Source organism: Ovis aries, chromosome 2, assembly GCF_016772045.2.
Source record: "Ovis aries strain OAR_USU_Benz2616 breed Rambouillet chromosome 2, ARS-UI_Ramb_v3.0, whole genome shotgun sequence".
NCBI lineage: Eukaryota > Metazoa > Chordata > Mammalia > Artiodactyla > Bovidae > Ovis > Ovis aries.
The window spans coordinates 84090478-84104284 of NC_056055.1; the positions used below are offsets into that span (position 1 = coordinate 84090478).

A 13807-nucleotide genomic window follows, 5' to 3' on the forward strand; every position below is an offset into this window, starting at 1 on the left:
ACAGATTTTTAAAACTGGAAATTTTAAAGTAAAGATGATTTTAAAGATGCTAAATTAATTTATTACGCTGCTAATCAGAATTTGTGGCTCGTAAATTCTGTTCCTTAGAGATTTTTACTTTTTAAGATATCTTTTTTGATAACATAAGATACTTTGAGATCTTCAGTTTAAGGACTCCAAGTATAGTAACTAGTCTTGCTTTTCCCCACACAGGTAGTATTATAGTTAATTGTTAACACACATATATTATTTATGACCACTAAAATATAATATATATACTTACCTTTAAAGTAACCATTATAGAATTAATCAACCCATTGGAATCATCTTCTTGAAGATGGATTATTACTATATTGGTTACTTCTAGAAGTATTCATTAGTGGAAAATATCAGGTGATGAAATCTGAAACAAAAGTTAAATAAAGAACCACTGTCTATTTACACAGCTATTGACATTCTGGCGTAAATTTTGTACAACTGTTTTTTCTTTTTGGAATCAGTACTGTATAGCACACTACTGAAAAATCTTTGATTAGTGGTACTTGTGTGATATTTCCTCCCTTATTTTTCTTGATGTCCATTTTAATAGACTGCATGTCATATATGAAGGTTTTTCTGCTTGACTGATCCCTTGAAGTTCATATATAATCCTCAAGACTGGGTATACTTGAGGAGGCGAGAATGTATAATAGTAGGAACTGTTTTTGCCCAGTCTCTCAGCAAATTCATTGTATGCATGTTTTCATAACTTTTGTGAAACTTTGGAGCAGGCCTGTGGAAGCCGTGGGAGCAGATGTGATGTGGGGAGCAAATATGGACTGGATGTGTTTGGTTAGTTCTGCTGCTGAACTGGAATTGGCTCATGTCCTGTGTTATCATAGAATGCCATTTTCTGTGTATGTTACCTTATTCAAAGAATGAACGCTCACTTTTCTTAAGTGGAGCAGATTATCTAATTGGGCTTAGTGTGATTTCAGTTCAGTTCAGTCGCTCAGTCGTGTCTGACTCTTTGTGACCCCATGAATTGCAGCACGCCAGGCCTCCCTGTCCATCACCAACTCCCGGAGATCAGTCAAACTCACGTCCATCGAGTCAGTGATGCCATCCAGCCATCTCATCCTCTGTCGTCCCCTTCTCCTCCTGGCCCCAATCCCTCCCAGCATCAGAGTCTTTTCCAATGAGTCAGCTCTTCTCATGAGGTGGCCAAAGTATTGGAGTTTCAGCTTCAGCATCATTCCTTCCAGAGAACACCCAGGACTGATCTCCTTTAGGATGAACTGGTTGGATCTCCTTGCATCCAAGGGTCTCTCAAGATCCTTCTCCAACACCACAGTTCAAAAGCATCAGTTCTTCGGCACTCAGGTTTCTTCATAGTCCAACTCTCACATCTATACATGACCACTGGAAAAACCATAGCCTTGACTAGATGGACCTTTGTTGGCAAAGTAATGTCTCTGCTTTTTAATATGCTGTCTAGGTTGGTCGTAACTTTCCTTCCAAGGAGTAAGTGTCTTTTAACATCATGGCTGCAATCACCATCTGCAGTGATTTTGGAGCCCCCAAAAATAAAGTCTGACACTGTTTCCAATGTTTCCCTGTGTATTTCCCATGAAGTGATGGGACCAGATGCCATGATCTTCGTTTTCTGAATGTTGAGCTTTAAGCCAACTTTTTTACTCTCCACTTTCACTTTCATCAAGAGGCTTTTTAGTTCCTTTTCACTTTCTGCCATAAGGGTGGTGTCATCTGCATATCTGAGGTTATTGATATTTCTCCCAGCAATCTTGATTTCAGCTTGTGCTTCTTCCAGCCCAGCGTTTCTCATGATGTACTCTGCATAGAAGTTCAATAAGCAGGGTGACAATATACAGCCTTGACATACTCCTTTTCCTCTTTGGAACCAGTCTGTTGTTCCATGTCCACTTCTAACTGTTGCTTCCTGACCTGCTTACAGGTTTCTCAAGAGGCAGGTTAGGTGGTCTGGTATTCCCATCTCTTTCAGAATTTTCCACAGTTTATTGTGATCCACACAGTCAAAGGCTTTGGTATAGTCAATAAAGCAGAAGTAGATGTTTTTCTGGAACTCTCTTCCTTTTCCCATGATCCATTGGATGTTGGCAATTTGATCTCTGGTTCTTCTGCCTTTTCTAAAACCAGCTTGAACATCTGGAAGTTCATGGTTCATGTACTGCTGAAGCCTGGCTTGGAGAATTTTGAGCATTACTTTACTAGCGTGTGAGATTAGTGCAGTTGTCAGTAGTTTGAGCATTCTTTGGCATTGCCTCGCTTTTGGATTAGAATGAAAACTGACCTTTTCCATTATTTGATTAATGAGATATAAATCATAAAATTAAAAAAATATTGGGTACAATGAATAATAGAATTTACTGGAGTAAAAATCCGTTGGTAGTATATTAAAGTCAGAAAGGATGTGACAAGCAGCTAATAAATAATAAAATATGTGATCATTTTTTGTCACATAAAGAACTCCGATGTTCATAGTATTAGGGGACAGACAGTATATAGTATAATCTTTGTATTACAAGCAAACTTCTATATAGTTAAATTTGCTGATGGCGTATATGAATTTGTGTTGGATTTTGTACTTTGATCTGAATTCTGTTATTCTTTCTGCTCTTGCTTTGCTGATTATATTAGGATGGGAGACTAATGGGAGTCAGATTATGATTGTTATGTTAGTTCTCTAGGTGATACTGGAGAAAAATATTTGTGAACAGCAAGTTGATGTTCCTCTAGCACCCTCTGCTGGATATAAGAATTAATTCACCAGACTAGAAGATTTAAAAAAAAATTTGTTTGAAGGGAATGGCTACCCACTCCAGTATTCTTGCCTGGAGAATTCAGTAGATAGAGGAGACTGGCAGGCTACAGTCCATGGACTCACAAAGAGTGAGACATGACTGAGCGACTAACATTTTAATTATGTCTGTCAACAAAATGCACTCTTTGAAGAAATTTGTTTAAAGATATGAAGATTTTTTTGCTGTCTTTACTGATTCTTTTAGTAATAATAAACAATTTATAAATTTTTCTTTTGCATGTTTCATTTAAAATAGGAAAGTATGAAATGTGATCTCTGGTTTATTATTTCAACCTGTTTGATTTTGGTTTAGGCAAAAAAAAAATCCTATTGACTTTGGGAGTGTGTGTGTATGTGTTAGTCACTCAGTTGTGTCCGACTCTTTGTGACCCATGGACTGTAGCTCGCCAGGCTCTGCTCTCCCTGGGAATCTCCAGGCAAGAATACTGGAGTGGGTTGCCATTGCCTTCTCCAATTGACTTTTGGAGTAAAATCAGGTAAATTAATATGACAATAGTACATGAAAAATGAAGACTTGTTGACCCTTACCATGGAAACACTGAATAGTCTGTATTTTAATAAAACATAACACTTGATAAAATTATGTAGATACCTTTTGAATATGAAATATAAAATATAAATATTTTAATATTATTAGACTGGTTTCTTCTCTTTGCCCTCTGTTAGCTTTTTGCCTGTTTTGATCTTTATTCTCAATGACTGTGGATAATTTCCTCGACACTTGTTAGACTTCTTCTGGCTTGCAGAACGTAACACAACTATTTTGAATATTGAAAAAGTTGGCTTTAGTTCTTCAAGGACAGGAACTTCATCTTGTGGCATTACATTAAAAGAATTTTTTTTTTTTTTTACTAGTGTTGGCCCAACCTAGGATAATACTGATTTTAATCTGTCTAGCCATAAGAATCTTTCTGCTCTGGTATATACCATGTTTTATACGAACAAGCAGTGGAGATTCCTTATTCTAAGGATTCAAAGTCAGCATTGAGAGGAACTCTTACAGAAATCAAGAAGCTGGACATAGATGGCTGTCACTTCTTTGAAATGTCACTAGTTCTTGCACTTAAGGATTCTTTTATTTTTTATTGAAATATAGTTTATGTTTCATTGACTACACCTTTTTAAAGTATGCAACTCAGGGTTATGAAACCATCACTGCTGTCTGGCTCCAGAATATCCTAATCACTCCCGTATGAAACTTGATGCCCATTAGCAGTCAGTGCTCATTCCTCCCTTCCCATGTCTCCAGCTACTGGAAACAACTTTCTGTCTCCATGGATTTCCTGGTCTGCCTATTCTGGCCATTTCATATAAATGATGTTATTTAATATGTAGTCTTTTGTATCTGGCATCTTTCACGTAACATACGTTTTCAAGGTTAATCTCTGTTGTGGCATGTGTTGGTACGTAGTTCCTTTTTAATGGCCAAATGATATTCCATTGTGTGGATATACCATGTTTTGTTTATCCACTCATCAGTTGATGGGCACTTGGTTTTTTTTTTTTTTTCTTTTTTCATCTTTTTGTGTTTAGATTCTGGACTGTAGCAGACATTATGGGAATATGCTTTGCTCAAAGAAAAGTATAGTCATTTATTCTCCACAGACTGCTTGATTAGTTTTTAAGATTATCCTATTTTTATGTATGTCCTTTCTGGTTGTGATATATTACCAGCTCTGTCTATGTGCAGAAAAAGAAAAGACAGGAGAAAAGAGGAAAAATCAAATTAATCAAGCCGAGCATTTAAAAAACCTTCAGAGAAGGCTAAATGATAGAGTAAGTACAATGAATACAGACCTTTCTAGCCCAAATTTTATCCAAGAAAGGAAATTAAATTAGTAGTGTCTTTCTCTGTTACTGATGAACTGTCTGTATTTGATAGAATCCTAGGTGTGGCTCTTCTTTACTAGTATTATCCTGAGACATGTGCAGCATGGTGGTCCCATAGCCTAGTCACACAGCCCTAACTAATAAATTAGACTTTGTCACAATGAAAGCTTCTATGTGAAAGACACTGACGTTAAGGAATAAAAAGAGAAGCCGTAGACAATATTTGGGAGTAAATATTTGCAAATCACATATCCAACAAATGACTTGTATTGGGATTATGTAATAAATTCTCAAAATTCAATAATAAGAGAAAACACCCAGTTAAAAAAATGAGGAAAAGATTTAAGCAGAAACTTCAACAGAGAAGATGTACAGATGGTAAGTAAACATATAGAAAGATGCTCAGTGTCATTAGTTATTAGGAAAATGAAAATTGAAACTGAAATGAGATACCATTATGTTCCTATTTGAATGTCTAACCCTGGCCCCCGGATAACTCAAAAGATGACCATGCCACCATGGCCAAGTGTTGGTGAGATTGGAAACAGTTTGCAGAACAGGTTGGCAGTTTCATAAAACATTAATGTACACCTACCATCTGACCCAGTCATTCTGTCCCTCACTATGGACCCCAGAGAAACAAAAGATAAAGATTTATACACAAATGTTCACAGCAGGTCGGTTTGTATAGCCCAAACTGGAAACAATTCAAATGTCCGTCGGTTGTTGAACTGAGAAACCAGTTGTGATGTATCAACACAGTGGAGCACTTTACCAACACGAGGTGAACTGTTAATATGTGCAGCCACGTGGATGAAGGGAAGAATTCTGTGAGGAGAAAGAAGCCAGGCAGTAAAGAGTGTACACTCTATGATCCAATTTATATTGAATTCTGGAAAGCAGGAAATGATCGGTAGTGACTACAAGCAGATCACTGGGCACTTGAGGATGCGGGCGAGGTGGCACGGGCGTGGATGAGGAGATGACCAAGGGATGCAAGGAATCTTTGCGGGGTGATGGAAGTATTTTCCTGTCTTGATTATGACAATGATTTTGTGGGTATATAAATAAATATATATATATATACACACACACACACAATACTTACCAAGTTCTATACTTTCATTCTGTCCAATTTATTATATGTAAAGTATTACTTAGTGAAGAAAAAGAAGGCAAGCTCTGGGGCATTTTTCCTGAGCATGATTTTTACAGTATGACTTTTACACTCTTGCAAATAAAAAAATGAGGCTGTAGTAATCTAGTGTTCATTACAATGTAGTGGCCTCTATTCAGTTTAAATACCAATGTTTATGAGTTTAAACTTTTAATGTTTTCAGGCAACTACTCTGAGAGTGAGGAAATTAGAAGAAAATATTGAAGCAGAAAGAGCAGCACATTTGGAATCGAAATTTAATTCTGAAATTATTCAGGTACGATGTAAACAACATTTTTGTGTGGATCTTATTAAGCTAGGAAAAACAGCGTTATGTTCAGAGAGCTAAGGTGTGTGTTTTGAATGGTAACATATTGATGAGACCCATGTTTTTCTATTTACTATAAAGATATAGTTGATGATAGTCTTTATTAGAGAGGAGCTGGCACTCTACACCCCACAGGCCAAATCTCACCCAGGATGTGTGCCTGTGAAGTTTTATCTTGTGTATGGTGGCTTTTGTGCTGCATTGGCACAGTGGAGTAGTTGCAACAGACACTCACAGTCTGCAAAGTCTAATATGTCTGCCATCTGGCCTGTTACAGGAAGATTTGCTCATAAGAATGTTCTTTTTATCAACAGTCATGGCATGATTTCTTTTTGAAACCATTTAAAAATATGCACTTTTATATTAAGAGCTGAAGTTATAAAGATGAATGGGCTCCTTTTGGGACTTAAACATTCCATTACCAGAGATCCTGTGTACCTCTATGCTGATATAAAGATAGAAATATGAAATCCTGAAGTGCTGTGGGAGCATAATAAAGAGAAGGAGTAAATCTGAGAGGAGAATGGAATGAAGGCATCTTAAGGAAAGTGGCCTTTTCCCTAGGGCTTACAGAACGAGAAGGAACTTGGAAGATTAGTAAAGGCATTTTAGCTGCAGGTTGTCAACCACTGCCATGGACCACGTCTTACCTGCAGCCTTTGTTGTAAATAGTTTTATGTAAAGTTGCATTAAGTCGAAGTTCTGGGGACTTTTCCTGGATGTTTCTTTCCTTTTCAGTGAAGGGTGTGCAGGTTCAATCCTTGGTAGGGGACCTAAGATCCCAGGTGCCTCATGGCCAAAAAACTAAAACATCAAATAGAAACAATATTGTAACAAATTCAATAAAGACTTTAAAATTAGTTGCACAGAAAAATAAATCTTAAAAAAGTCCCAAGTTCCATCATTTAATTTGTATTTTAAAAAAAGACTTGGACTCTTCTCCTGTATTAAAATTTAATTAATAGGATTTGCAGAGTTTTATCTTAGTATTTAAACAGGTCTTAATGTGAGATGCAACTAATTTCATAAGAATTTTACAATTTTTTTTTTTACTTTTATCTTTAATGAAATGCCTTTTACTTGCAAAATTCTCAGGCCCATATATTTGAGTGCACCAGCATGGAAAGCAAATTTATGTACATTAAGCTTTTTTTTTTTAGAAAAAATGAGTGAATTCCTCAAAATAGTATTAATAAGCAATAAGGCTGAAGTTAATTCATGTAAGAAATTGAATTCAGATTTAAGTTTTTCATAATAGTTGTATCAGTTCAGTTCAGTCGCTCAGTCATGTCCGACTCTTTGTGACCCCATGAATTGCGGCACGCCAGGCCTCCCTGTCCATCACCAACTCCCGGAGTTCACTCAGACTCAATAGTTGTATAACCAGTTATATATAGTTATTAGCTATAATAATGAAAATTGTTAAATGTATATTTTCATTCATATAGCTAAAAATTAGTATTTGATACTCTCAGCTTAGTATAGCTTAGAAAAAACCAAAAATGTATATTTGAATCATATATCTATAAATATTCACATTCTATTGTTTTCCTCTTATTTGTTTGCATTGATCTCTGAGGAAGACTTTCTTATCTCTCCTTGCTGTTCTTTGGAACTCTGCATTCAAATGGGTATATCTTTCCTTTTCTCCTTTGCTTTTTGCTTCTGTTCTTTTTACAGCTATTTGTAAGGCCTCCCCAGACATCCATTTTGCCTTTTTGCATTTCTTTTCCATGGGGATGGTCTCGATCCCTGTCTCCTGTACAATGTCATGAACCTCTGTCCATAGTTCATCACGCACTCTGTCTATGATATCTAGTCCCTTAAATCTATTTCTCACTTCCACTGTATAGTCATAAGGGATTTAATTTAGGTCATACCTGAATGGTCTAGTGGTATTTCCCACTTTCTTCAATTTAAGTCTGAATTTTTTTTTTTTTAAGTCTGAATTTGGCAATAAGGAGTTCATGATCTGAACCACAGTCTGCTCCTGGTCTTGTTTTTGCTGACTGTATAGAGCTTCTCCATCTTTGGCTGCAAAGGATATAATTAATCTGATTTTGGTATTGACCATGAGGGTGATGTCCATGTGTAGAGTCTTCTCTTGTGTTGTTGGAAGAGGGTGTTTGCTATGACCAGTGCATTCTCTTGGCAAAACTCTATTATCCTTTGCCCTGCTTAATTCTGTACTCCAAGGCCAAATTTGTGTTACTCCAGGTGTTTTTTTACTTCCTACTTTTGCATTCCAGTCCCCTATAATGAAAAGGACATCTTTTTGGGGTGTTAATTCTAGAAGGTCTTGTAAGTCTTCACAGAACCATTCAACTTCAGCTTCTTCAGCGTTACTGGTTGAGGCATACACTTGGATTACCGTTTGCGTTGGAAACAAACAGAGATCATATTTTCGTTATTGAGATTGCATCCAAGTACTGCATTTCAGACTCTTTTGCTTACTATTATGGCTACTTCATTTCTTCTAAGGGATTCCTGTCCACAGTGGTAGATATAATGGTCATCTGAGTTAAATTCATTCAGAAAACTAAGATCATGGCATCCGGTCCCATCACTTCATGGGAAATAGATGGGGAAGCAGTGGCTGACTTTATTTTTCTGGGCTCCAAAATCACTGCGGATGGTGACTGCAACCATGAAATTAAAAGACGCTTACTCCTTGGAAGGAAAGTTATGACCAACCTAGACAGCATATGAAAAAGTAGAGACATTACTTTGCCAACAAAGGTCCATCTAATCAAGGCTATGGTTTTTCCAGTGGTCATGTATGGATGTGAAAGTTGGACTATGAAGAAAGCTGAGTGCCGAAGAATTGATTCTTTTGAATGTGGTGTTGGAGAAAACTCTTGAGAGTCCTTTGGACTGCAGGAGATCCAACCAGTCCATCCTAAAGGAGATCAGTCCTGGGTGTTCATGGGAGGGTCTGATGTTGAAGGTGAAACTCCAATCCTTTGGACACCTGATGCGAAGAGCTGACTTATTTGAAAAGACCCTGATTCTGGGAAAGATTGAGGGCAGGAGGAGAAGGGGACAACAGAGGATGAGATGATTGGATGGCATCACCGACACAATGGACATGGGTTTGGGTAAACTCCGGGAGTTGGTGATGGATAGGGAGGCCTGGTGTGCTGTAGTTCATGGGGTCGCAAAGAATTGGACACGACTGAGCAGCTGAACTGAACTGAACTGAAATATTCACAAGTGTTTTCTGAGGTATACCCAGTAAAATTCAATTTCAGACTAGTTTAAAAGCAAATGAGACAACTAAGTTGTTGTAATTAATCACCATCTTATCATAAACTGTAGTTAAAAATATGCTTGAAATATTCTGTTATTAAATTTGTTTAGATATTATATCATAAAAATGAGAAAGCAGATTTGAAAGAGCTGACTCAGAGTTGTCTGTCTACTTTTCTTTCAGTTGGATTGGTTTATCATTTGTGATTGAATGTACATATTTTCTGAAAGAACATACTGATGCAGGTAGACGAAATATTTTCTAGATATGTCATTTTACTTATAAACACTGGATTTAGACATCAGTCATTTCAGTCGCTTAGTAGTGTCCAACTCTTTGTGACCCCATGGACTGCAGCACGCCAGGCTTCTCTGTCCATCACCAACTCCTGGAGCTTGCTCAAACTCATGTCCATCGAGTTGGTGATGCCATCCAACCATCTCATCTTCTGTCTTCCCCTTCTCCTTCTGCTTTCAATCTTTCTCAGCATCAGGTCTTTTCCAGTGAATAAGTTTCTTCACATCAGGTGGCCAAAGTATTGGAGTTTCAGTTTCAGCATCAGTCCTTCCAATGAATATTCAGGATTGATTTCCTTTAGAATTGACTGGTTGGATGTCCTTGCAGTGCAAGGAACTGTCAAGAGTCTTCTCCAACACCACAGTTCAAAACGTCAATTCTTCGGTGCTCAGATTTCTTTGTGGTCCAACTCTCACATCCATACATGACTACTGGGAAAACCATAGCTTTGACTAGATAGACCTTTGTTGGCAAAGTAACGTCTCTGCTTTTTAATATGTTGTCTGGGTTGGTCAGAGCTTTTGTTTCAAGGAAGAAGCATCTTTTAATTTCATGGCTACAGTCACCATCTGCAGTGATTTTTGGAGCCCAAGAAAATAAAATCTGTCACTGTTTCCATTGTTTTCCCGTCTGTTTGCCATGAAGTGATGAGACTGGATGCCATGATCTTAGTTTTCTGAATGTTGAGTTTTAAGCCAACTTTTTCACTGTCCTCTTTCACTTTCGTCAAGAGGCTCTTTAGTTCTTCGCTTTCTGCCATAAGGGTGGTATCATCTGCATATCTTAGGTTATTGATGTTTCTCCCAGCAATCTTTTTTTTTTTTTAAATAACATTTGTTTTTATTTATTTCTTTGACTGTGTTGGGTCTTAGTTGCAGCATGTGGGATCTACTTCCCTGACCAGGGATCAAACCCCTACCCCCCTGCATTGGGAGCATGGAGCCTTAGCCACTGGACCACCAGGGAAATCCCCTCTCCCAGCAATCTTGATTGCAGCTTGTGCTTCATCCAGCCCTGCATTTCGCATATGTACTCTGCAAAGAAGTTAAATAAGTAGGGTTACTATATACAGCTTTGATGTACCCCTTTCCCAATTTTGAACCAGTCTGTTGTTTCATGTCTAGTTCTAACTATTGTTTCTTGACCTGCATACAGATTTCTCAGGAGACAGGTCAGGTGGTCTGGTATTCCCATCTCTTTAAGAATTTTCCACAGTTTATTGTGTTCCACACAGTCAAAGGCTTTAGTGTATAATGAAGCAGAAGTAGATGTTTTTCTGGAATTCTTTTTCCTTTTCTGTGATCCAAAGGATGTTGGTGTTTTGATCTCTGGTTCCTCTGCCTTTTCTAAATCCAGCTTGAACATCTGAAAGTTCTTGGTTCATGTACTTTTGAAGCCTAGCTTGGAGAATTTTGAGCAATCTTTGCTAGTTTGTGAGATGAGTGCAATTGTGAGGTAGTTTGAGCATTCTTTGGCATTGCCTTGCTTTGGGATTGGAATGAAAACTGACCTTTTCTAGTCCTATGCCACTGCTGAGTTTTCCAAATTTGCTGGCATATTGAGTGCAGCACTTTCACAGCATCATCTTTTAGGATTTGAAATAGCTCAGCTAGAATTTTATCACCTCCACTAGTTTTGTTCATAGTGATGCTTCCTAATTGAGGCCCACTTAGCACTCCAGCATATCTGATTCTAGGTGAGTGATCTCATCATCGTGGTTATCTGCATCATTAAGATCTTTCTGTGTCTATTCTTCTGTAGACTTAGACATAACAACAAAGAAAAATAAAATTTGAAAGATCAAATTTTAAAATACACAAAGCCATATCTAGTCTGCTACCTTAGTTTAATGTAAGAGAACAAATGTTTCAATTAAAGTATTTTTGGATAGTTAGAAATAGTAATTCTGGTGATTCTTATTTGTGTGGCTTTATTTATGCAGCGTTTCCCAGGCTTCCTTTCTTGGTGAGTTCATTTTTCCTAACTCAGGTTTTCTTTTGCTATCCCTGGGAGGCTTGTGTCCTGCAGAGTTCCCTTTGGGCCTGTTGCTGTGACAGGAAGCACTTGCCACATTGTGCTACTCTGTCCTCTCCCATCAAGAGCTAAGACTGTGTACTTTCATGATAATTGTATCATGTATAATTGTAGACATGATAATTGTATCATATATCATGAGCATTGGCTCATTGCCTGGCACATATTAAGTACCTAAAATATTTATCTAAACACTTAGTAAATAATTATTATGTATTTATATTTAATGTTAAATACATATTAATATTAAATAGATATGGTCCCATTAGATCTTTGTAGCCACCCTGTAGAGTCTATATATTCTTTTTGTCATTATTTACTGTTTACAGATGAGGATCCTCAGGCATTTTGAGTTTAACACGCCAAAGGGCACTTAAGTTTATTTGTAGAGCTGTGACTCAAACCTGAGTCTTATAGTTCTAAAGCACATTTTCTGTCTAGTTAAAGCACTTTTTCCGTACCTCTCTCCTGTTTTGAGTTTTAGCAAACTATATTTTTTATTCTGAACTTAATTTTCTGAAAAGACAAAATATCCATGTAGTTCAAAAATCAAAACAAAATTAAGTGATCAAAAATTTATTTAATTCTTGTCCCCCCTGTTGTTTACCTCGCTTGCCTGCTATCTTTCCTTGTTTTTTTTTCCCTCCAAAATACAGCATACTGCGTATAATGATCTGGACTTTGCTCTTCCCAGTATATATTAACACTACATAGAGAACCACCTGGAGAACTTTTCAGAAGTTGTTTTGTTGCCTTTTTACAGCTATAAGTTATTCTTCTGTGGGTGTGCACTTTATCCATTCTACTGTTGGCAGGAAATCTAGATTATTGTGTAAAATTTCAAATACATGCAAAAGTAGAGAGAAGAGTAAAATGAACTTCCTGTGTACTGATCACTCAGCTTCAGGACTTGCCTCACAGGCCAGTTGTGTTTTGGCTATTAACCCTCTTCTACTCTTCCACTCCAAGATTGTTTTGAAGAAGATCCCAGATATCATATTACACGTATAAATATTTTAGTCAAATAGTGTTGTTTGATAATAAAATTTTACTTTTCTACAGTAAGAAATCCCCAAGAGTAAAAAGATCTATTAGCTTTGTTAGGCTTATAAAGATGTCCATATAATAATATTTCTCAAAAGAGGGGAAGGATACTTCCCTCCAGTTTTCTCTAATTTATTATGTTTATAAAGGAATGTCCGAATGAGCTACTAGATCAAAATTAGACGCTTTGATGGGACGGGTTATATTGTATCTGCCTGTCCTTTTTCATAGTACAGTTAAGTCTATATTCTTCCACTCTTCTTTTCTACTACACATGTTGAGAAAGGGAATAAACTGCCTCTTGTTTACTTTCCTTGTTTTAAACGAAAACCAGAAAGAAAGACTTGTTTGGATGAATGATACTCAGCTGTTTGATAAAGTATTCTATTCAATTTGAGATTGGTACAAGTGTTTCCTCGCTTGCTTCAATTACTTTTCTGTTATCTGATAGTTACGGATTCGAGACCTTGAAGGAGCTTTGCAGGTAGAGAAGGCCAGCCAAGCAGAAGCTGTTGCCGATTTGGAAATGATCAAGAATGAATTCAAAGAAGTTGAAAGTGCATATGAGCGAGAAAAGCATAATGCACAGGAGAGCTTTGCAAAACTAAACGTGTAAGTGTTATACTGGAAAACTCTCTAAATTAATATTAAGAGTTTATGAAATCTACGTGAGTATGAATGCAAGTAGTGGGTAAATATAGAAGTGCTCTGTTGGGTTTTGAAGCATTATGGCAATTCCAAGTAGTCTCAGAAATGCAGAAATACTTTCTTACACTAGAAAGTAAATATGTTAATGTATTTTTATATTGTGTTTGCTGATGTAATACAGTATCTTTAAGGCCTTGACTTCTAGGTCTTCTAAGTGAGCTATGTGGTAAATGGGTAATGTTTGAGATTTTCTCAAGCTGTAAAAATAATAGTAGGAGTAATACTCTACTGGGGCTAGCGTGTATGTGGCTCACTTCATACCTAGCATTGTATGGCTTTGTCTAATTTGTTTAGTGTCCCATGAGGTAGCTACAGTTT

General features: G+C 37.0%; 1 protein-coding gene across 13 annotated transcripts in view; it reads left to right on the forward strand.

The window, feature by feature from the left end:
* CCDC171 (coiled-coil domain containing 171) overlaps positions 1–13807 on the forward strand; it is a 352484-nt gene that overhangs the window by 61079 nt on the left and 277598 nt on the right. For 8 of the 13 annotated variants that reach the window (XM_004004388.6, XM_042243466.2, XM_060409499.1 and 5 more), the window contains 2 exons: positions 6013–6105; positions 13233–13393. In XM_004004388.6, coding sequence (XP_004004437.1) covers positions 6013–6105; positions 13233–13393 — 254 coding nt within the window. Of the gene's footprint in view, positions 1–3571; positions 4619–6012; positions 6106–13232; positions 13394–13807 lie in introns of those variants that run through there. The other 5 variants (XM_060409497.1, XM_060409501.1, XM_060409496.1 and 2 more) reach the window with 2 other exon arrangements.